The 25,037-nt window shown below is 49.6% G+C and overlaps 1 protein-coding gene and 1 pseudogene across 6 annotated transcripts in view; one reads left to right on the top strand and one right to left on the bottom strand.

Moving 5' to 3' along the window:
* The window catches only part of PHC2 (polyhomeotic homolog 2), a 138,064-nt gene that overhangs the window by 57,378 nt on the left and 55,649 nt on the right, over window positions 1-25,037 (top strand). For all 6 annotated transcript variants that reach the window (XM_048825126.2, XM_075121121.1, XM_075121120.1 and 3 more), the window contains one exon: window positions 16,488-16,706. In XM_048825126.2, the coding sequence (XP_048681083.1) occupies window positions 16,575-16,706 (132 nt within the window). In that variant the 5' untranslated portion in view covers window positions 16,488-16,574. The remainder of the gene's footprint in view (window positions 1-16,487; window positions 16,707-25,037) is intronic.
* On the bottom strand, window positions 6,270-8,131 carry LOC125624513 (small ribosomal subunit protein uS5-like; annotated as a pseudogene).

Below are 25,037 nucleotides of genomic sequence, written 5' to 3'. Positions count from 1 at the left end.
GGGGCAGGCCCTGCTGCCCAGGTGCTGTCGTGCCAGGTCCAGGAATGGGAGTGCGGCCAGTGCTGCTGGGCCGGGCCATGGTGGGGACGCTGGCGCTGCCCAAGGGGCCCGAGCTGCTGGATAGGAAGAGGCGCGTGAGCAGGTGCTGGACAGCCCCGACTCCAGCCTGCTGCCCAGCCCCAGCCATTGGCTGCTGCCGCCGGCCCCAAGCTCACTGCGCCCCCCGAGCTGGACGCCGTGGGCCAGGCGCGGCCGGTGTATATGGCCTTGCGTGGCTGTATCCACATCCAGTCCACTCTGCGCAAAAATGGCACATGAATATCTGCGGATTTGCAGGGCTCTACAACCCGTTGTCCTGGAAGTTCTCCCCTGGGTTTAGTCCCTCTGCTCGCTAGGTCGGAGTGCCCGGCGCCGGCCTGGGGGAGAAGCTGATCGGCAGGGCCGCCAGTGTAGGTGCTCCAGCCCCAGAGCCTTTGAAGGGTTGGCCCAGCTTTGGCACTGATTGTGTTTGAGATGGACAAGGGGGAGGTGGAAAAGGGCAAGTGGGGAGGCCTCTGCTAGGTCGGTTAATTTACGTCAGCCCCTGCTCTGATGCAGACACTGATTAACCCATTGGGGATCCCAGTGTGATTCTGTAGCAGCAAGCATGGTGTGAGATCCCTGCCTGGGCTCCCAGTGTGGGGCAGCCCCTGCCAGACATGCAAAAAGAGCAGCAAGGTGGCTGCCTCCTGCACTTCTACTGAGGGATCAGGAGATAACCAGGTATGGGGCCAGTACAGCTCCAAGATCACATATCCCAGCACGTTTGAGGTGCACAAGCAGCAGAGGAAAGAGCAGCTTTATGCATCTCTCCAGCTGCTCCTGCAGCCCATGTCCCCATGGTGTCCGAGCACTTTGCAGTCCCCGGGGGGTCAATTCTTGCTGCGTGTGGAAGGATTGTCCCCATTGCACAGTTGGGGAATTGAGACCCAGAAAGGCTAAGTGAGTTGCCCAAGACCCCACAGCTCCATGGCAGATCTGAACCCAGAGCCCCTGACTCCAAGCCCACTGCCTTTACCGTGGTGGCCCTTGGATGACAAAAGCCCTTTAAGCCATCATGTCCACCCCCTCCACGAGGCTAGCTCATCCCCAGGGCTGTATCCAGCCAAGCTTTATATATCCTAAGTGGAGGGCTCCCAGCCCTCCCCTTGGAGGCGATCCTGCTGGATCTATCTGGAGGTCCTCCCTGAGATTCAGTCTTTGTTAATTTCACCCATTGTCCCTGGCTGTGGCCCCTCAAACATTCTCTCCTTCCCTTTCCAGGGCTTGTAGCGGTCCCGTGTATCTGGGAAAGCAGGCTCTGCTGGCCCCCTGTAACTCATACCAGTGGTTACATCCCTTCTGCATTTGGCCCCCAGTCTCCATAGCTGGTCCAGTCCCACGTCCTACAATCCCTTCTCATGCAAGGCAGCCAGTCTTTGCAATGTGACAGTGGGATCCACAGCCTACATGGGGGAGAAATATCCTGCATGAATGGGTGCCTGGGCAGGGTTAGGTGTGTCCCTGCCCTGCCATTTACATTATGCAAAGTAGGCACAGAGCGCTATCCAAGACTCTCCCCTAGCTTGCCCGGGCATTAGTGCCTGGCACCCACTTGGCCCAGGTGCAGATAGCCCCACAAGGAACAGGGCAGTGGGGTTCTGGCTCTTGGACCTCACAGGCTCCTCTCGCTGGCACACTGACGCCTTCGTCTCCATGAGAAGGAGAAATTAAATCAGCACTAGCTGTTGGGTGAGCAGAGGGTGATGGGGGCCCTGGCCAAGTCTGTCACAGTCCCTTGTGTTTCTGGAGGCACTTTGGTTTTCCCTCTGCTCTCGATCTGTCTCCATGGCATGTGCTCCGACTCGTGGCCAACACAACAGGTGCAGCAGGGTGTCCAGCATGTGACTGGTTTCAGAGTAACAGCCGTGTTAGTCTGTATTCGCAAAAAGAAAAGGAGTACTTGTGGCACCTTAGAGACTAACCAATTTATTTGAGCATGAGCTTTCGTGAGCTACAGCTCACTTCATCGGATGCATACCATGGAAACTCCAGCAGACTTTATATATACACAGAGAATATGAAACAATACCTCCTCCCACCCCACTGTCCTGCTGGTAATAGCTTATCTAAAGTGATCATCAGGTTGGGCCATTTCCAGCACAAATCCAGGTTTTCTCACCCTCCACCCCCCCACACAAATTCACTCTCCTGCTGGTGATAGCCCATCCAAAGTGACAACTCTTTACACAATGTGCATGATAATCAAGTTGGGCCATTTCCTGCACAAATCCAGGTGCTCTCACCCCCTCACCCCCCTCCCAAAAACCACACACACAAACTCACTATCCTGCTGGTAATAGCTCATCCAAAGTGACCATTCTCCCTACAATGTGCATGATAATTAAGGTGGGCCATTTCCAGCACAAATCCAGGTGACTGTTTCACCGGCAGTTAAAGCCAATCCTCAGCCAGCACCAAGGAACCAAATGTAATGCTCTGCTCCTGGGGCAGGTTGGTTGGCAGCAGCAGGACTGAACCTGGGGCCTCAGGATCTAAAAGCATGAGTGATTCCTGCCTGGGCTAAAAGGCTGGTCTCCTTGAACCTGGTCTGTGATGATCTCATCAGCCTCCATCTGTGCCCCAGTCTCCACTAGTGGGAGACAGAGTGACAAGCAGGGTGGGTGGGGGTTACTCAAACCACACTTAAACTTTGGAGCTGGATCTGCATTGTGCCAGCTCAGATATTGGGGTGTCCACTGCAGAGACTTCAGGACCCAGTGCTCCATGTTCCAACACAATCCACTGGCTGGAAGTTGAAGCTGGAAATAAGGCATACATTTTTTAACAGTGACACTAATTAACCATTGAAACTATTTGCCAAGGATCGTGGTGGATTCTCCATCACTGACAATTTTTAAATCAAGACTGGATGTTTCTGTAAAAGTTCTGCTCTAGGAATTACTGTGGGGCAGGTCTCTGGCCTATGTTGTACAGAGGTCACAATCAGGGCTTGTTCCAGCCTTTTTGCCGCCCCAAGCGGCGAAGAAAAAAAAGAAAGAAAAACACGATTGAGCTGCTGCTGAATTGCTGCCGAAGGGGAAGAGAGGGAATCAAGGACTTACCGCTGAATTGCCGCCGAAGACCCAGACGTGCCTCCCCAATAACGCACAGAGTGCCACCCCTTCACTGGTGCCTGGAGCCGGCCCTGGTCACAAGGGTCCCTTCTGGCCTTGGAATCTATGAGTTTTCACCCAAGTGACCTCTGTGTGGTCCAGCAACTAAAGCACATGGCTGGGCATAAGAACACCTGTCTTCCCTGCCACTGGCCCACTGTGTCACTCCTCTGTCATGGTATAAGACAGAGTCTTATGTCTCATGGGTCGGTAACTGGTTAAAAGACAGGAAACAAAGGGTAGGAATAAATGGTCAGTTTTGAGAATGGAGAGAGGTAAATAGTGGTGTCCTCAGGGGTCTGTATTGGGCCAGTCCTAGTCAACATATTCATAAATTATCTGGGAAAAGGGGTAAACAGTGAGGTGGCAAAATTTGCAGATGATACAAAAGTACTCAAGATAGTTAATTCCCAGGCAGACTCAAAGAGATACAAAAGGATCTCTCAAAACTGAGAGACTGGGCAACAAAATGGCAGATGAAATTCAGTGTTGATAAATGCAAAGTGATGCACATCAGAAAAAATTATCCCAAATATATGTACAAAATGATGGGGTCTAAATTAGCTGTTACCACTCAAGAAAGAGATCTTGGAGTCATTGTGAATAGTTCTCTGAAAACTCTGCTCAGTGGGCAGCAGCAGTCAAAAAAGTGAACAGAATGTTAAGAACCATTAAGGGATAGATAATAAGATGGAAAATATCATAATGCCACTTTATAAATCCATGGTACGTCCACACCTTGAGTACTGCGTGCAGATCTGATCGCCCCATCTGAGAAAGGATATATTAGAAGTGGAAAAGATACAGAAAAGGGCAACAAAAATGATTAGGGTATTGAACAGTTTCCATATGAGGAGAGATTAAAGACTGGGAGTGTTCAGTTTATAAAAGAGGCCACTAAGGGGGGATATGATTGAGGTTTATAAAATTGTGACTGGAGTGGAGAAAATGAATAGGGAAGTGTTACTTACCCCTTCACGTAAAACAAGAACCAGCAGTGTCCAATGAAATGAATAGGCAGCAGGTTAAAAGCAAACATAAGGAAGTATTATTGCACACAATGCATGGTCACCCTGTGAAACTTGTTGCCAGGGGATTTTGTGAAGGCCAAAAGTATAAGTGGATTCAAAAAAGAATGAGATAAGTTCCTGGAGGTTAGGTCCATCAATGGCTATTAGCCAAGATGGTCAGGGATGCAACCCCGTGCTCTGGGTGTTCCTAAACCTCTGACTGCCAGAAGCTGATCCTGGACAACAGGGGATGGATCACTTCATTATTGCCCTGTTCTGGTTATTCCCTCTGAAGCACCTGGCATCAGCCACTGTCTGAAGACAGGATACTGGGCTAGATGGGCCCTTGGTCTGACCCAGTGTGGCCGTTTTTAGGTCTTACATTCCTACACAAGTGCTAAGTGTTATTTCATTCTGCCTCTGCTTGGATCAGCCTGGAGCATGCTGTGCTGGGCCCTATCATCTCCAGGGGCTGCACAAGCCATGGGCTCAAGCTGCAACATTCAAACCCAGACTGGAAAGACCCACGGTCCCCATAGGTGTAGTTTGACTTCTATACTGGGGGGGAGGGATAGCTCAAGTCAAGCCAAAGGGGTCACACATGGGATGGGGGGGGGATTCCATGCCTGCCCACAGGAGTGCCATTTCAGATTGCGGGGGGACTGCAACCATGATTCCAAGGGCTACTTAGGCAACTGAAAACTCTAGTGTTTTTGTAGATAAAACTTAGAAATTATCTGACAGGAGCACAAAATCTAATTCCTGTATCAAGAAAGAAAATTAAATATTAGACCCACTCAGCTGTAATACTAACATGTTCTGACATCTTGCGGCAAGTCACTTATGGGACACTGGTTAGGTTTAAAATGGTAATGTCTATTCTTACTCAGGTACACTTACTGAAGTCAGAAGTGATCATCATGATCATCTAGTCTGACTTCCTGCACTTCGCAGGTCACAGAATCTCACCCACCCACTCCTGTAATAGATCCCTAAGCTGTGGCTGAGTTACTTACATCCTCAAATCATGGTTTAAGGACTTCAAGTTACAGAGAATTCACCATTTACACTAGTTTAAACTTGCAAGTGACCCATGCCCCATGATCCATGCTGCAGAGGAAGGCAAAAAAAAAAAAAAATCAAAACCAAAAACCCAGGGTCTCTGCCAGTTTGACCTGAAGGAAATTTCCTTCCCGACCCCAAATATCGTGATCAGTTAGTCCCTGAGCAAGTGGGCAAGACCCATGAGGAAGACACCTGAGAAAGAATTCTCTGTAGTAACTCAAAGCCCTCCCCATCTAATGTCCCATCTCGAGCCATTGTGGATTTATGCTACAGGCAGTCAATAATGCCACACACCATTGTAGGCAGTCCTGTCATACCATCTCCTCCATAAACTTATCAAGCTCAGTTTTGAAGCCAGTCAGATTTTTTGCACCCACTGCTCCTCCTGGGAGGCTGCTCCAGCCTTCACTCTTCTGATGGTTAGAAACCTTCGCCTATTTTCAAGCCTAAACTTTTTGATGGCCAGTTTATATCCATTTGTTCTGGAGTCCACATTGGTGCTTAACTTAAATAACTCCTCTCCCTCCCTGATATTTATCCCTCTGATGTATTTATAGAGTGCAATCATATCTCCCCTCAGCCTTTGTTTGGTTAGGCTAAACAAGCCAAGTTCTTTGAGTCTCCTCTCCTAAGGTAGGTTTTCCATTCTTCGGATCTTCCTAGTAGCCCTTCTCTGCACCTGTTCAGTTTGAATTCATCTTTCTTAAACATGGGAGACCAGAACTGCACACAATACTCCAGATGAGGTCTCTCCAGTGCCTTGTATAAAGGTACTAACACTTCCTTATCTCTACTGGAAATACCTCGCCTGATGCACCCCAGGACTGTTAGCCTTTTCATGGTCACATGACACTGACGGCTCATAGTCATGCTGTGATCAGCCAATATGCCCAGGTCTTTCTCCTTCTCTGTCACTTCCAACTGATAAGTCCCTAGCATATAGCAAAAATCCCTGTTGTTAGTCCCTAAATGCATGACCTTGCACTTTTTTTTGTTTCACTTATCACTTTATTTTGTACAAAAACATTTAAGTAGTTGCCACAGCAGCTGCCTGGGTTCTCTGCACTGAGACTCTGGTGTGGGTCTTAGCAGATGATCAGTGAATTCCTGATAAGGAGACTTGGTGAACACAGTCTCCTTCTAGAAGTCAGGGGTCAGATAACTGTAGGTCTTGGAGAGTGCTTCAAAGGTGGCTTTAGCAAAGTTGCCCAGTGTAGCAGTACAACCCCTAGCTGAAATATAGCAGTCATCAATTCCAGCCATCATCAGCAGTTTCTTTGGAACAGGGGCAGATACAATTCGGGTACCATAGGGTGCTGGGATCAGATGCACCAGAACAGACCCACAACGACCAGTAACCTTGCAAGGTACACTATGAGGCTTGCCAATCTTGTTACCCCAGTAGACTCATCGTACTGGTACAATGGACAGTTTATCCAAGATGATTGCCCCACGAATAGCAGTGGCAACTTCCTTGGAGCATTTTACACCAAGGCCGACATGGCCACTGTAGTCACCAGTAGCTTCGCACTATTAAATATCATTCCATTTCCATTACTCCAGTTTACAAGGTCATCCAGATCTTCTTGTATGATATTCCGGTCCTCCTCTGTATTGGCTATACCTCCCCGCTTTGTGTCATCTGCAAATTTTATTAGGACACTCCCACTTGTTGTGCCAAGGTCATTAATAAAAAATGTTTAATCAGATTGGTCCCAAGACTGATCCCTGAGGAACTCCGCTAGTAACCTCCCTCCAGCCTGACAGTTCACCTTTCAGTAGGACCTGTTGCAGTCTCCCCTTCAACCAGTTCCTTATCCACCTTTCAGTTCTCTTATTAATGCCCATCTTCTCCAGTTTAACTAATCATTTCTCATGTGGAACTGTATCAAACGCCTTTCTGACATCCAGGTAGATTAGATCTACTGTATTTCCTTTGTCTAAAATATCAGTTCTCTTCTCAAAGAAAGATAGCAGTAACTTGTTACCACCTCTTGAATAGAGCAATTGAAACAATTGCAAAAAAATCTACAATTACTTTCTATCATTTAGGCTACTTACTTTTTTGCTGCTCACCAAGCTTGGAACAGATCATTTAATTTTAGGAAACCTCCTAATAGCCCTTTCATATCTTAATCACCCGCTAATCACTCTGTTATAAAGAAAATTCTGAGGACAACACAAACGCAGCTTGTTGGGGGTGGAAGTTTTTTGGTGCCGGAGAGCCAACAGGCAGCGGCTACACTGCGCAACTTTCAGTGGCTTAGTGGCACGGCTGTAGTGACACAGCCTTGGCACTAAAAGCTGTGTAGTGTAGACGTAGCCTAAGGCTGCCTGTCCGAGGCTTGCATTTTGCCCCATCCATAATCTGCCCATGAAGGCCCCAGAGGCATTTGGATCTCAGCAGACCATAACTCTGGTCTGAAAATGAGGGTGGCTGTAATCTGCTCCTTTTGGTTCAGTTCAGCCTGGCCCACAGGTGTCCACTCCCAGTGAGATGCCAGAGCAGCCCTCACTTGGGCATCATTTGGATGCTGTGGAGGTGTGGGGCCTGGAGAGTTTCCTGTCAGTCATTCAGAGACCTCCACTCTGCTGAGCTGATGGGGCCAAAGGCCGCCTGCCGCCCTAAGAGGAATGACGCTCTGGTGCCCAGTGGAGCAGTTTAAAGGTGCATGGTGTGGAGTGAGGTCTGCAAGGGAGGAAGAGATTTACATCCATGCCGTATATCAAAGGGGAGCTCATGGGTCTCTACCTGCCTTTGTCTGCTAACAGCAGAGCAGTTCCTGGAGCAGTAAAACCCACTTTCCCCAGCCCTCCTGCCAGAAACTCCATCTCCATGTCCATTTCCACTGCTGTACCCATCGCAGCAGGATTGCCCATAAAAAAACAACATTTGTCTGCTCAAGCCCATAAAAGACTCGAGGGAGCCAGGGCCAGGCTGTGGGATAAATAAACTGGCTTCAATTTCAGCCAGGCTCAGCAGGGCCCTGGGGATTGTGTCGCCTAGTGGAGAAGGTGTCTGCTTCAGTGAAGGGAAAAGGAGCAGCTAATGAGGCTCCATGAGAGACTGCCTCAGAGATCTGAGGGCAGGAAGAGAAGCCTGCACTGGTAATGAGAAAGGAGAAAGAGGCAACCCAAGGAGGATCTATGAGGACAGATCCTCAGCCTACGTAAATCTGTGCAGCTTCATGGATTTCAATAGCCCCTTATTGGATCTGTGCCAGTTTACTCCAGCTGGGAATCTGGCTCATGAGTCAGTGAAGCATCCACTGGAAAAAGAAGGTGACTGGAGCTGCCGCGTATCCTCAGGCCAAACCCTGACCGAGTCCAAGGGAGTTCTGCTTGAGTAAGAGCTGCAAGGCCAGTGCTGGGGGCAGAAGGAGACAGGGCTTGCCCGAGGGCTAAGCAGAAGAAGGGCTTTGGGGGGTAGTTGTGAGCAGAGAGAGGAGTAGGAGAGGGGAAGTGGTAAATGCCGTGGCTGACAAACAGCAGAGAAGAGAATACACGGCCTGGAACTAAACAGGTCTGGATCAGCATGGCTGGGTGATGTACATGTCCAGGAATTGAGTTTTGAATCAGTGTGGAATAGTGATCAGAGCACAGGACTGGGACTCAGGAGATCAGGATTCTCCTGGCTCTGCCACTGGCCTGCTACGTGACCTAGAAAAAGTAACTTCCCCACCCCATGCCTCAGTTTCCCCATTTATAAAATAATGATGATGATACTGCCCTTCTGTGTAAAGCTCTTTGAGGTCTCCTGATGAAAAACACATGATAAAAGCTAGGTATTATTAGGCTTATAGAAGCTCTGGGGAATGGGAGAGCTCCCAGTGGACTGGCAAAGACAGGTGTGATGCCCAGCTTCTAAAAGGAAAAACAGGGTGATCCTGGCTATTCATCCCTCCCAAGGCCAGAAGGGACCATTATGATCCTGTAGTCTGACCTCTGTTTAGCACAGGCCAGAGACCTGCCTCCAAATAATCCCTAGAGCAGAACTTTTAGAAAACCAGTCAGTTTTGAGTTTAAAATGGCCAGTGATGGAGAATCCACCATGACCCTGGTCAATTGTTCCAGTGGATACTTACCCTGCCTGACCGTTAACAATGTACACCTTATTTCTGGTCTGAATTTGTCTAGGTTCAGCTTCCAGCCGTTGGATCATGTTAGACCTTTCACTGCCAGACTCCTGGGGGAGAGCAGCATCTTCAGGGCTGCTACATCCTCTCCTCGTGCTAGTGGGGGACGTGGGCAGAATCTGGCTCCACCCCCTTCCATGCACAGGAGACCAGTGCCAGTGCTGGGGGGATTATGCTGTGCCAGGCCTGGGCACAGAGCAGGGGGAACCAGCAGCAAATCTGGCACAGCATGTCCACCCTCTGGGACGCCCCATGGTGGGAAATGCGTCCATCTGTGCTGGTGAACAAGGGGGAATCGGGAAGCCCAGTCCCCGCCCGCCTTGAACCACAGGCTGCTCTAGCCCCATTCCCACCAAACGGATTTCCTGTGGCAAAACTGCTGTTTGTTTTCTTCAAAATCAGCAAACTATTTGAGACCCAGGTGCCCCATTTGGGGCTAAGCTTGACTGGAGTCGGCCAGTTTGGGCCGTGCCCTGCTGTGCCCTGCAGCATGGGGGCAGAGGACCAGCCACTAGTCCTGCTAGCCAAGGCCTGGGTGAGGCTAAAGTGTAAAGACACTGCAGACTGAGATCTGCACAATGAACTGGGCTTCTGCCTGGTATCAGTGTCAAAAGGCAAACGAGCAAATGTCACGACCCTGCTCCCCAGGGTGGCATGGAGCCCGGTGTCCCCACCACTCCCTGGCCAAGTGACACAGAGAACAAGGGAAGGAAAACAGATGTCACTGGGAAAAGTACAAGGACCTGTAGATCTGGGGCCTGAGCCTGCCGCCACCACACCAGAGTCAAAAGCCCAGCCTGGGGAGTGGTGGGCAAGCTGCAGGGTTGGCCCCTGGTGGTTACTCGCTACTGAATGAACAAGAGCTGGGAAAACTCCCACATGCCAAGGGGGTTCCTGGCCATCAGCACCTGCTTAGTCCCAAGCTGGCCACCTCCCGGATCCCAGGGAAATCACAGACAGACACTCGGCCTGGGACACTGGTCGGGGGGAGCAGTAAATGGCCTTAGCCCATTGCAGTGATGGGAGGCTCCTAGCCCCTGAATCACAGTCACTGCAGGGTCCTGCTGCTCACTCTGAACTCCACAGTGGAGCTGATTTTCATGACAGTGAGAGGGACATCTGGCTGGCTGGCTGGCTGGCGCACGCTCCCTGGGCACCATCTGTCTGCCCGACTAACTCCTGCTGCCTGGGCACCATCTGTCTGTCCAGCTGGTGCCCGCTCCCTGGCCACTGTCTGTCTGCCCAGCTGGCACACACTCCCTGGGCACTGTCTGTCTGTCTGACTGGTGCTCGCTCCCTGGGCACCATCTGTCTGTTTGACTGGCGCCTGCCCCCTGGGCACCTTCTGTCTGTCCATCTGGTTCCTTCTCCCTAGGCACTGTCTGTCTGCCTGCTGGCGCATGCTCCCTCGACACCATCTGTCTGTCCAGCTGCTGCCCGCTCCCTGGGCACCGTCTGTCTGTCCGGCTTGCACATGCTCCCTGGGCAATGCCTGTCTGTCAGCTTGGTGCTCGCTCCTTGAGCACCGTCTATCCGTCCGGCTGGCGCACACTCCCTTGGCACTGTTTCTCTGCCCAGCTGGTGCATGCTCCCTTGGCACACTCTGCTCAGCTTGCACACAATCCCTGGGCACCATCTGTCTGCCTGCTGGTGCAAGCTCCCTGGACACCATCTGTCTACCAGGCTGGCTGTCTGCCTGGCTGGCCCACGCTCCCTCAGCACCGATTTTTTGCCCAGCTGGCACACACTCCCTCGGCACCATCTGTCTTCCAGGCTGGCGCACGCTCCCTTGGCACCCTCTGTCTGCCCAGCTAGTACACACTCCCTTGGCACCATCTGTCTGCCCAGCTGACACCAGCTCCCTGGGCACCATCTGTATGTCCGGCTGGTGCTCACTCCCTGGACCCTGTTAGCCTGGTGAAAATGAGCGAGTGAGTGAGGATGGGCGAGAACGAGACACAGAGGGAGGGAGGATGGAATGAAGTGTGGGCGGGGCCGCGGAGAAGGGGTCAGGCAGGGGCGGGGCAAGGGTGTTCCGTTTTGTGCAAGTAGAAAGTTGGCAACCCTAGCCAGGAGAGAGACCACAAGGTCAGGCCATGGGTCCAAGCACCTGTGAGTCTCGCTCTTCTTTCTTTGCTGTAGCTACTCATGGATGTGTAAAGAAGGAACTCTGGAGGAGGCGTAGGGAGGTTATATTACCTCTCTGTGTGGCACTGGGCAGACCTACTCTGGAACCCGAGATACTATTCTGGTCACCCATGTTCAAGAAAGATGAATTCAAACTGAAACAGGGCAGAGAAGATCAGCAGCATGGAAAGCTGATCTGGAGCCTGGAGAACTGGGGTTGGTCAGCCTCTTAGAACCCAGCTGGAGTGGGGCTCTGGTTACTCTCTATAAATACAGCAAGGGGTGAATACCAGGGAGGTGAAGAGCTATTGAAGCTGAAGGACAATGTTGGCACAAGAACAAATGGGGATAAACTAGCCAGGAATCAATCTAGGCTGGACATTAGTAGGTCTCTAATGATCAGAGGAGTTAGGTTCTGGAACAGCCGCCCAATAGGAGCAGGGTGGACAGAGAACCTAGCTGTCTTTAAAATGGAGCCTGAGAAATGTATGAATGGGATTATATGATGTTTGATTGCTGCGATACCAGGGGACTGGACTCAGTGACTCAGGACGTCCCTTCCTCTGCTATGTCCCTATGGTGCTTCCCTCATGTAAGCTAGACACCATGTGGACGGACACTGGGATTTCCCCAGGAGTTTAGGGGAGTGAGGTGCCAGATCCCACTGAAATCCGAGGGAACCAAAGGAGTGTGCTTTGTGTTCAGACAAACATGCAGGATTCGGGCCCAGGCTGGCTCTTGTGTTGCCCCAGCTTGTTCTCCCAGTTCAGCTCATAAGCCCTTGTCTTGACAGCAGGGCTGGCAAGTGACTTAACTCTGTTTACCAGGAAGCTGGAGTTTTATTTAATCTGATCCATTCTCCAGTATCATCCTGCAGGGGTATAAAGCAGCCAGTCATTTCATCTCTAAGGGACGGGCTCCAGCGGGATTCATATCTCGGCACTGGAAGGCAATGGTGCCAACCTTCCCAATTGTATTGGGAGTCTCGTGATAGTTGGTGCTTTGCTGGAACCCCAAGCACCTGGGATTAGGTGATACCCCCAGATTCCCTTCTGGTTATAAGGTGGCTATCTAGACCTCACGGTTGTGGAGAAAAGCTGGAAAATGTGAACCCTCAAGACTCCAGAATCAGAAAGCAAAGAGAACCCAGATCTATTATTTTTAAAAATCTCATGATTGTTAAACCAATCTGTAGATTTTAGAGGGCCTGATTCCTGATTTCGGGATGCTTGGGGTTGGCAACGCTGGAGATGCCGTGGCTGAAGTCTCTGCATCAACCCCCTAAATGTCAGTAGCCCAGCCCCCGCCCTTCACTACTCTCTGGGCACATCAGGGGCAACACTTTAAACATTTTAAAGGGGTGGACCTGGCAACCTGACCATGAGATCTCAATGTTCCCACTCCTTGGTATCATATGGGCCCAGATTCTTTCTGGCTGCAGGGACATTTAAGCACATGGCTTGTGTGGTGCACACAGGCCGGAGTGCTATCTGTCTTTGTGTACATAAAATAGACAGAGATGGGAAGGACTCAATGCACAATTTCATACCAAGTGACTCTCCAGTCCAGAAATCTCTTAAGATGAGAGTCAGCGTAAGGGACTGGGGCGTAGGCGGTCGCAGCTAGTCTGAGGTCTGCCCACCAGGGACAGGAGTTGCCAGGCCAGAGTTAGAGGACTCACAAGGCCAGGTTCCATAAACAAAAGTCAGGCCAGGGTCAGAGATGCCCTTCCAGCGGGCGGATGAAACACAGACTCCAGGGCGGGTTCATTCAGGGCAGGCCTGGGCGAGAGTGCTGCCTGGCTGGCTTCTGGGCCCTGCTATGTGCGTGTCCCTTCACAGGAACTCCACTGCAGGTAATTGAACCTCCACTGGTGTAGCCAACAGTAGCATAAGGCCCAGGGCTGGGACCTCAGGACTGCTAATGAACATACCCTATGCCCAGGATACTCCCACCAGGAGGCACCTGCAGTGCCTTCCAGCCAGCCAAGCTAAACTTCCACAGGCGTCCCTTCACGAAAGCCACTGGGAACAGCACTCCTGGCTGGGCTGCCTGATTGAACGCCAGTCCTCTCTGCATCTAGAGGAGTGACCCTCTATTGCCTGAATTAAGGGGACAAACTTAGCTGGTCAAAGTCTGTAGCAGCCTCATGAAGCAGCCACTTAAAGGGTGACAAAGAGCCAGATTGTGTTAGCATGGTTACACAAGCATTTACAGAAGGATGGGATTGTGGTAAAGGCACATGACTGGGTAACAAGACAGCACAGTTCTATTCCTGCTAATATGCTGTGCAACCCTTGGGAACTAAAAATAAATGGTAGCTTAAGTATAAATCATCATGACTTGGTCACATTCATAATATGTAAGCAGAATAAAGACCTGACCAATAATATATATACTTGGTGCCTTAATAAGGCCAATTTCACAAAGCTGAAAACTATGAGCCAGTTCAGCTAGGAATAAGAATTGAATCGACAAAATGTGAATGATAACTGGGAATCTTTTAAGAACACCTTACAAGATGCCCCAAAAGCCACAATCAAGGCCATACTGGTTAAAAAAACCATCCTGGAGTAGAGGAGAAGTGAAGGCAGCTGCAACAAATAAAAATAAAAATATAAAAGTGCCATGAAGGGGAAATTGATAGTAATGAATATAAATCAGAAGTTAGGAACTGTAGAAAATTGATAAGGGAAGCAAAGGGACGCAAGGCGAATTCTACGGCCTGCAGAGTTAAGGACAATAAGAAGGAGTTTTTAAAATATATTAGGAACAAAAAGGATCCTGACAATGGTATTGGTCCATTGCTATACGGAAATGGTATAGTTATCAATAATAATGCAGAAAAGGCAGAAGTGTTCATAAATGTTTCTGTTCTGTATTTGGGGAAAAACAGATGACATAGTCTCAACATATGGTGATGATAGCACTCTTTCTATTCCACTAGTATCTCTGGAGGATGTTAAACAGAAGCTACTCAAGTTAGACATTTTTAAATCACCAGGTCCAGATAGCTTGCATCCAAAAGTTTTAAAAGAGCTGGCAGAGGAGCTTGCTGGACTGTTAATGTTGCTTTTCAATAAGTCTTGGAACACTGAGGAAGTTCCAGAAAACTGGAAGAAAGCTAATGTTGTGCCAACTTTTAAAAAGGGTAAATGGGATGAACAAGAAATTGTCAGCCTGACATCAATCCCAGACTGGATAATGGAGTGGCCGATGCAGGACTCAATTAATAAAGAATTAAAGGAGGATAATGTAATTAATGCAAATTAACCTGGGTTTGTGGAAAATAGATTCTGTCAAGCTAACTTGATCTCTTTTTTTGATGAGATGATGAGTTTGGTTGATAAAGGTCATTGTGTAGAAGTAATAGACTTCTGTAAGGTGTTTGACTTGGTACGGCACAACATTTTGATTAAACAAGAATGATATCAAATTAACATGGCACACATTAAATGGATTAAAAACTGACAGGTCTCAAAATGTAACTGTAACCTGGAATCATCATTGAGTGGGTGTGTTTCCAGTGGGGTCCCTCAGGGATTGGTTCTTGGCCCTGCGCTATTTCACATTTTTATCAATGACTTAGAAGAAAAGGTAAAATCATCACTGATAAAGTTTGAAGATGACACAAAAATTGGTTGAGTGGTAAATAATGAAGAGGACAGGTCACTGATTCAGAGCAGCCTGGATCCCTTGGTAAATTGAGTGCAAGGAAACAACATGCATTTTAATATGGCTAAATGTAAATGTATTCAACTTGGAACAATGAATGTAGACCATACTTACAGGATGGGGGACTCTATCCTGGGAAGCTATGACTCTGAAAAAGCTTGGAGAGGGGGAGGTGGATAATCAGCTGAACATGAGCTCCCAGTGTGATCCTGGGTTGCATAAACCGGGAAATCTCTAATAGGAGCAGATCTCTCTATTTGGCACTGGTACGGTCTGCTGGAATCCTGTGTCCACTTCTAGTGCCCACAATTCAAGAAGGACACTGATACATTGGAGGGTATTCAGAGAAGAGCCACAAGAATGACTGAAGTATTAGAAAACCTGCCTTATCGTGGTAGACTCAAGGAGCTCAATCTATTTAGCTTAACAAAGAGAAGGTTAAGGTTAAATTGATCATAATCTATAAGTATCTACATGGGGAACAAATACTTAATAACGGGCTCTTCAGTCTAGCAGAGGAAGGTCTAACACAACCCAATGGCTGGGAGTTAAAGCAGGACAAATTCAGAATAGAAAAAAGGTACAATTTTAACAATGAGAGTAATTAACCATTGGACCAATATAGCAAGGATTGTGGTAGATTCTCCATCACTGGTTATTTTTAAATTACGACTGGCTGTTTTCTCAAAGCTCTGCTCTAGGAATAATTGTGGGGCAGGTCTCTGGCCGGTGCTGTGCAGGATGTCAGACTAGGTGGTCACAGTGGTCCCTCTAGCCTTGGAATCGATGTGCCTTAGTTTTCCCCTCTGTTTAAAGGGGCAAATTATCCTCACAGCGCACTCCAGAGAGCTGGTGAGACTGGATTCATTCCTCTTTGCAAAGTGCTTTGAGATCCTCGGGTCCCTAGCCAGCAAAGAGCCAGCAGAATCAGCTCCTACCTGCACCTTCCTTACAGCAGCCCCGTGTGTGCGTCAGGGGGCTGGGGATGTGTTGAGGGAAGGAAGGGGCAGGGAAAGAGACTGCTTGGAACAGGCTGGTTCCTTGGGGACTGCAGCCAGCTGGCACAGTTTAGAGAAGCCCTAAGTCTGTTCTTACCTGCATCCAGAGATAGGCCGTACCTGGCTCCTGATGCTGTATGCAGCAGAGAATGTGGCCCCAGAATTCCTCATGGCTGCAGCATCTCATCAGCTGTGGGCCAGTAAGAGGGGTCAGTGCCCCAGCTGGGGTATGAGGGGTTGGGACTGCCCCAAGCCTGACTGCCTCCTTTTGTCTCCTTCCAGCTCTAACCTGACCAGAATCCCCTTTCCCACCACCTCGGCCTTAGTATTTCCTTCTTCCTGCCCCCGTCGGTGCCCAGGACCGTTACCATGGAGAATGAGCAGCTGCAGGTCCCACCTCCCTCCAGCAGCACCGCCAGCAGCAGTAGCAGCAGCAGCGGGCGCCAGCCGGGGGCCCAGATCTCCGTGTACAGCGGGATCCCAGACCGCCAGACTGTCCAGGTAAGGAGCTGCAGGGTGCGGGTGGGATCCAGGCTCTGCTGCTACAGAGGTGCCAAGGACTGGGCAGGATCCGGGGTGCCCTAGAGCTGAGTGTCACTCTTGGTTGGCTGGGATGGGAGAAAATACCAGGCAACCCCCATGCTCCCCATTCACATCCTCTTAGAGACCCTGCTCGGGACACTGAGACCCCGGAGCCCTGGTGCTGACGGGACGAGCTCTGCTCACTGCGACCCCTGAGGCACAGTGCTGACGGACGAGCTCGGCACACTGAGACCCCGGAGCCGCAGCGCTGACAGGTCAAGCTCTGCACACTCAGACCCACGAGGCCCGGCGCTGATGGGACGAGCTCTGTGCACTGAGATCCCAGCGCTGACCGGACAAGCTCTGTATCACATGTATCCGTGATCCGTTGGTACCAGTGAGGCTCTATACACCCCAGCCCTTCGGCGCCTCCTTCTGGGTGAGATGAGGGACACTTGCACCCTCCCCACAGGCATTGCATGAGAACATGGGGTTGGCTGGGCAGTCGGTTCTATTCATCCAGAGGCTTTACCCCATCCTGGTGCTTTCATTTCTGATGGGGCCTTGACCCCTTAGAAAAGTCCTGCAGAGCAATAGGCCTGAACCTAGCAGGAGCTATAGAAATGATTCTGCGATTCTGTATGTTTGTCAGCAAGTGGCTCCCTCCGCTAGGCTCCGTGGCTGGGGCATCCAGGGACAGCTTTTCTGTGAGAGCCAGTGGGACTTTTCCACTCACAAGCCCTGGGGTCTCTTTCCTTCTGGTGCACTTGGAATTTCTCCCTGCTTGCCTAGGGAGCCATCCCCAGTCAGGGGACAATCAGCACCCAGTCAGCTCTCATGGTTACTGGGCTCCCAGTCCCCGCTGCTTCCCCCCACAGCTTCAGACATTCTGGGATTCCCCAGTTTTGCAGCCAGAGCAGGGCCAGGCCCCTTTGACCAGCTGCATACAGCAGCCCCCTCGTCAGCACCCCGTCAGGTTGTAGGGGCTGTGGTCAAGCAACGCCCTCTACTGTACTCCAGGCCTCTGACCATGAGAAAGGTAGAGAAAGGGTCCAGAGTGACCTAGACAAATTGAAGGATTGGGCCAAAAGAAAGCTGTTGAGGTTCAACAAGGACAAGTGCAGAGTCCTGCACTTAGGACGGAAGAATCCCATGCACCGCTACAGACTAGGGACCAACTGGCTAAGCGGCAGTTTGGCAGAAAAGGACCTGGGGATTATAGTGGATGAGAAGCTGGATATGAGTCAATAGTGTGCTCTTGTTGCCAAGAAGGCCAATGGCATATTGGGCTGTATAAGTAGGAGCGTTGCCAGCAGATCGAGGGACGTGATTGTTCCCCTCTATTTGGCGCTGGTGAGGCCTCATCTGGAGTACTGTGTCCAGTTTTAGGCCCCCCACTACAGAAAGGATGTGGACAAATTGGAGAGAGTCCAGCGGAGGGCAACGAAAAGGATCAGGGGGCTGGGGCACATGACTTACGAGGAGAGGCTGAGGGAACTGGGCTTGTTTAGTCTGCCGAAGAGAAGAGTGCGGTGGGATGGGCGGGCGGATTTAACAGCAGCCTTCAACTACCTGAAAGGGGGTTCCAAAGAGGATGGAGCTCGGCTGTTCTCAGTGGTGGCAGATGACAGAACAAGGAGCAATGGTCTCAAGTTGCAGTGGGGGAGGTCTAGGTTGGATATTAGGAAAAACTATTTCACTAGGAGGGTGGTGAAACACTGGAATGGGTTCCCTAGGGAGGTGGTGGAATCTCCATCCTTAGAGGTTTTTACAGCTCAGCTTGACAAAATCTTGGCTGGGATGATTTAGTTGGGGTTGGTCCTGCTTTGAGCAGGGGTTTGGACTAGATGACCTCCTGAGGTCCCTTCCAATCCGAATCTTCAATGATTCTACGTCCCTGGGACTATTTGCCCCAGTTCCTACTGGAATAGAGAATCTGTCCAGATGTACCTTGAGGGAGGCGGTGAGCTTTCACAACCATGGCCCCGATACCCCTACCCAGTGTGAATGGCCTTCCTGAACTTCAAAAGATTTTAGAACATTACGCCATTTCCCAAGAGAAATTTTGTGGAGCAGGTGGCAGGGGGTGCAGATGGGGAGTGAGGGGGAGGCAGCAGGAGAGGGGTGCAATATCCCCCCTCTCCTCAGGAAGGGGTGGGGAGCTGGCACTGGGTGCTGGCAGGAAATGCTGGGAGCTCCAGAAACACCCCAGCCCAACCTGGGGAGTGGTCACTGCGTAGCCAGGGCTGAAGGGTTGCTGGGGGACAGGGGGTAGGGCATTTGTCCTGTGCTCGAGGGGAGATGCACCCCTCTGCTCCCCCCGTTCCCCTGCCTTATCCCTGAGCCTGGTCCTTTCACAGGCTTCCTGTCACTGAGCGCCTCCCCATGATGCTGCAGGTCCGAGCCGATTGGCACCACGGAGTGGGCCTGAGGAATGGCCTGGGCTGGGTCTTCTGTGGCTGTTGGGCTTCTTGGGGGCTCAGAGATTTGCAGCTGCAGAAAATTATCCTGGATTTACCCCTCAAAGCGACAGTCTTTGCCTTTGGCCTTGTCCATACACAGCCTGGCAGCAGGTTGGTCAGACGGGGGCAGATCCCTGTGTGGACACAGCCAGAGTGGTTGGAAGCTGGGTCTGTGCCTTTAGTTACCCTGCAAAGCATGGGCCTTGTTTACTTGGGAAAGTTGCACTGGTTTTAACCTAAATCAGTTCTTGATTTAAACTGATGTGGTTGAACAGCACCAGCCCCGGGGTGGACACATATTCTGGTGTAGTTTAGCCTGCTCTACACACAGTTCTGCCGTCAGTTTGCGGTGTGAGTTTTTACTGATATACCTAAGGCTCCGAGTCTTTCACAGAGGTCATGAAGTCAGGGATTCCATGACTTTCCGGGACCTCTGTGACTTCTGCAGCGGCTGGTGCAGCTGGCCCCAGGGCTGCCTGAGGAGCTGGGGTGGCCCTTGGGCCAGCCGCACTGGCTGCTGCTCTGGTGGCCCCAGGCAGCTGGTCCCAGGCGCTGTCCAGGAGCAACAGCGGTGCCCCAGGCTGCCCCGCCCCCAGCGGCAGTGGCAGGGCTCCAGAGCGCCCCCCCGCACAGAGCAGTAGCGTCCGCAGGAGCACCCCCAGCACCTAAGATTTAGTCACGGGTATTTTTAGTAAAAGTCATGGACAGGTCACGTGCCATGACTTTTTAGTTATTGCCCATGACCGGTCCATGACTTTTACTAAACATACCCCTGACTAAATCATAGCCTTAGTTATACCGCTTCCAGCCCCCATCCTTGTGGGGATGCACTTATACTGTATAAAGGTGCCTTAGACCAGTCTAGCTTATTCCCCTCCCCCATAGGACTAGCTATCCTGGGACAAGCACCTTTGTACCTGAACCCAAGGTGGCAGCGGTGATGCTCTAGGCGGAGAGGTTTGCCTCTGGTGGCACGTTCACACCCACAACTGGCCAGTTCAGGGCTGGTTCAGGAAGCTCCTGCCTTCCTCGCTGATTCTGAGCTCTTCCATAGCAGTGTCTGTGGATGACGCTTTCTCCCATCTCCAGTTGGCTGAGACACTGTCCCATGCTAGCAGGTGAGGACTTGGCTCTTGTTATTCATACCTTCACCACCTTCCAGCTGGATCTATGCAGTGATAGACCTAGGCACCAAGCCTTCAGCACTTGAGAAACTCCAGCTAGTACAGCCTGTCTACTCAGCAACCTTGAGCACATCAGCCAATCAGTCCATCTCCTACTCTCTATGCTGCCTTCCCACAGAGCAGAGTCAAGTCCAAGGTCTCAGTCTGTATCTTCAAGGTGCTCAGCAAGCATAGCTGAAAGAGCCTCACATTGCAGGATGAAGACCGTGGGCGATAACTGCTCCACAGGTCCTATGGAACGCTCTACAATCATAGAATCATAGAATATCAGGGTTGGAAGGAACCTCAGGAGGTCATCTAGTCCAACCCCCTGCTCAAAGCAGAACCAATCCCCAACTAAATCATCCCAGCCAGGGCTTTGTCAAGCCTGACCTTAAAAACTTCAAAGGAAGGAGATTCCACCACCTCCCTAGGTAACACATTCCAGTGCTTCACCACCCTCCTAGTGAAAACGTTTTTCCTAATATCCAACCTAAACCTCCCCCACTTCAACTTGAGACCATTGCTCTTTGTTCTGTCATCTGCTACCACTGAGAACAGTCTAGATCCATCCTCTTTGGAACCCCCTTTCAGGTAGTTGAAAGCAGCTATCAAATCCCCCCTCATTCTTCTCTTCTGCAGACTAAACAATCCCAGTTCCCTCAACCTCTCCTCATAAATCATGTGCTCCAGCCCCCTAATCATTTTTGTTGCCCTCCGCTGGACGCTTTCCAATTTTTCCACATCCTTCATGCAGTGTAGGGCCCGAAACTGGACACAGTACTCCAGATGAGGCCTCACCAATGTTGAATAGCGGGGAATGATCACATCCCTCGATCTGTTGGCAATGCTCCTTCTTATACAGTCCAAAATGCTATTAGCCTTCTTGGCAACAAGGGCACACTGTTGACTCATATCCAGCTTCTCGTCCACTATAATCCCTAGGTCCTTTTCTGCAGAACTGCTGCCTAGCCATTTGGTCCCTAGTCTGTAGCGGTGCATGGGATTCTTCCGGCCTAAGTGCAGGACTCTGCACTTGTCCTTGTTGAACCTCATCAGATTTCTTTTGGCCCAATCCTCTAATTTGTCTAGGGCCCTCTGTATCCTATCCCTCTGTATACTATCCCTATCCTATCTCCAGCGTATCTACCTCTCCTCCCAGTTTAGTGTCATCTGCAAACTTGCTGAGGGTGCAATCCACGCCATCCTCCAGATCATTAATGAAGATATTGAACAAAACCAGCCCCAGGACACTCTGCTTGATACCAACTGCCAACTAGACATGGAGTCATTGATCACTACTCATTGAGCCTGATGATCTAGCCAGCTTTCTATCCACCTTATAGTCCATTCATCCAGCCCATACTTCTTTAACTTGCTGGAGAGAATACTGTGGGAGACCGTATCAAAAGCTTTGCTAAAGTCAAGGAATAACGCATCCACTGCTTTCCCCTCATCCACAGACCCAGTTGTCTCATCATAGGAGGCAATTAGGTTAGTCAGGCATGACTTGCCCTTGGTGAATCCATGCTGGCTGTTCCTGATCACTTTCCTCTCCTCAAAGTGCTTCAAAATTGATTCTTTGAGGATCTGCTCCAATATGGGTGAGTTGGTCTGCCCTCAACAGGGCTTCCTCAGGGCCAGCACCAGACTGGGGAACTATCTCCCATGGGGACCTAGGACCATCCCAAACCTCCCAGTCCAGGTGCCAGGTGCTGCTCCATCCTGCCTTCACTGATACAAACACTGAGCAGCCTGGATGTGTAAACAAAACCCGACCAAAACAAACCTCTCCACTGCACAAACAATTCTCTCCTTGGGAGAGGAGATAGACAACGAACCTCACATGTCAGATGTTAGTCACTTGGCTCAATGCATAACTGGCTGGGGCTCAGATACTACGGTGATGAGGGCGAGAAAAGAACCTATTGAGTCCAGGGGTCAGCAACCTTTCAGAAGTTGTGTGCCAAGTCTTCATTTATTCACGCTAATTTAAGGTTTCACATGCCAGTAATACATTTTAACGTTTTTAGAAGGTCTCTCTCTATAATATATAATTAAACTATTGTTGTATGTAAAGTAAATAAGGTTTTTAAAATGTTTAAGAAGCTTCATTTAAAATTAAATTAAAATGCAGATCTTATCAGTTTAGTGTGATCCTTGCCCTTGCTTTTCCTTGTTGAGGTTTCCAATGTCTGGCACATATTTGGATACTTTAAGCTGCACACAAGCTTGTGAGTGATCAGTTGTTAACCTGCTCTGAGAGGGACAGAGGACAGATTTCATGTGCGAAAATACCTGTTCACACAGGTATGTGGATCCAAATGCTGAAAGCATTTCAAACTTAATTTTCTTCAAACAATTAAATTTCACTGGCAGGGACGTCCAGCAGGTCAGAATAGAGGCCCCATGATCTCTCTCAGTAGCTTTAAGTGCACTCCACAGATCTCCAAACTTTGATGCCCACAATTCTGAGCTTTTTAACTGAATGAGCTGCATTTTGAAATCTTCAACACCCATCCACTGAAATAGAGACAAATCCAAGTTGCTTTCATTGAACTTTTCAGGTTTAATTAGAAAAGAAAGCATTGGGCCAAATTGCCGGAAATCTTGAAATCTGTCAGAAAATTCTGATTCCAGTTCTTGCATGTACATTCCAATCTCATTGACACTGACAGTGCAACGTGTCGATAGCTCTTTTACATACTGAAAGTAGCAGAAAGTTGAAGTTTGAATATCCCGAGAAAAAACTGCTAGTTTTATGCCTTCCGGGTTTCATAAAGATCCAGAACCATTTGCCCTGCACCCTGGAGACGGAGGTTGAGTTTGTTTAGGTAAGGGTGATGTCCGTTAGAAACATGAGCTTACACAGCCACTTGTCATCATCCAGTTTGGGGTAGTTTTGTCCTTTTTCCGACAAAAAGGCCTTGATTGCATCAAAACAGTTTACAAAGCGCTCCAAAACCTTGCCACGACTTAGCTACCAAATGTTGCTGTGAAGTGGAATGTCATTATAAGCACTGTCCATCTCTCCTAGCAGTGCTTGAAACTGTCTGTGAGTCAAAGCAAGTCGAGCAACAAGGATATTCACAATTTGCCCCATTGTAGTCATCACATTATTAAGCTCTGAATTAGAAATTGTAGCACACAGGTTTTCTTGATGGACGATACAGTGAAATTTGCCTGTCAGGCAGCCAATTTGATCTTCAAGTAACTTGACAAATCCCTTCTGTTTTCCGACCGTGGCAGGAGCACCATCTGTTGTCACACAAAATATTTTTCTGATGTCAACTCCTTGTTCTTCAAAATGGTTTACAAAAGTTTCCGCTATATTTTCTCCCTTTGTTGTGCCATGCAGTGGTTTTAGACAACAAAGTTCCTCTTGGATTTCATCGGAAGCACAATATCGTGCAACAACTGCCAAACTTGGAACGTTGTTTATAACCACGCTCTCCTCAACTGCAACGCTAAACACTGCTGTGTCTTTTAATGCAGTCGTCTGCTTTTTGTTAATGTTTTCTGCCATTTCGCTTATGCGTCTCTCAACTGTTCTGGCAGAGACAGGCAGTTCTTTTATTCTAGATATGCATCTTTATTTGGCAAATCATTGAACAAAACCTCCAAACTGCTGAGAAAAACTTCTTTTATATATTCCCCATCTGTAAACGGCTTTCCATTTTTTGCAATGCACTGTGCAATCTTGAAGTGAGCTGTAGCTCACGAAAGCTTATGCTCAAATAAACTGGTTAGTCTCTAAGGTGCCACAAGTACTCCTTTTCTTTTTGCGGATACAGACTAACACAGCTGCTACTCTGAAACCTGTGCAATCTTGTAACTTCCTTCTGTGGCTTGATTTTTACTTACACTTAAGCATTTAAAAACACTGCTTTGCTTCTCATATCCTGCTACTGCCTTTTTGATCGATTCAGTCTTATCTGCTTTGTCAAGAAAGGTTTGTCGTCAAACACTTGATGTGCGACAAACAACACTTTCACAACAGAAAGCACAAACAGCATGGTCCTCCTTCTGAATAAATCCAGATGTGTCTGTCCAAGAAGGCTGAAATGAATGGACATCTAACTTTGCTTTCTTAGGAGCTGACGTTTTGTCAAATGTACCCTCAACTTACAGTGGGGAAAAAAATCGCCATGCACGTCTTCCACGTGGCGTGATAGTGATGTAAGCGGCAAATCGGGACTTAAAAATATCCCAGCACAGTGGTGCTGGAACAATTTTTAAGGTGGGGGTGCTGAGCTGTGCCCCCTCTTGCCCCTGTCTGCACCCTTCACTCCCCCAGGCTGGGGCCAGTGGGCCACAGCTGGGGGCGGCTGCTGAGCGCCAGGCCGGCAGCTGGAACCCCAGGATGGCAGCAGAGACCCCAGGACCGGTGGCCGGGACCCGGGCAGTGTGAGTGCCACTCAAAATCATCTCCCGTGCTGCCTTTGGCATGCGTACCATAGGTTGCTGACCCCTGCTGTAGAGAATAGAGTGGCGTAGAACAGGACAGAAATGAAAGTTCACTGCCTCCCCATTAGGGAGGGCTGTACTGCTGCAGCCATTCTGGGGTGAGTTACAATGGTACAAGTTTTGTGCCTTAGACCTCTTCCAGAATGACTGAACAGAACCCCCCCCCCCCCGAAATTGACATAGGAGTGCCCACACCAGGGTTTGCACCATCTTAACTA

The sequence above is a fragment of the Caretta caretta genome, chromosome 18 (assembly GCF_965140235.1).
Source record: "Caretta caretta isolate rCarCar2 chromosome 18, rCarCar1.hap1, whole genome shotgun sequence".
Classification (NCBI taxonomy): Eukaryota; Metazoa; Chordata; order Testudines; family Cheloniidae; genus Caretta; species Caretta caretta.
Note: the sequence above shows the minus strand (reverse complement) of the source record. Positions and strands in the feature narration are given on the sequence as shown.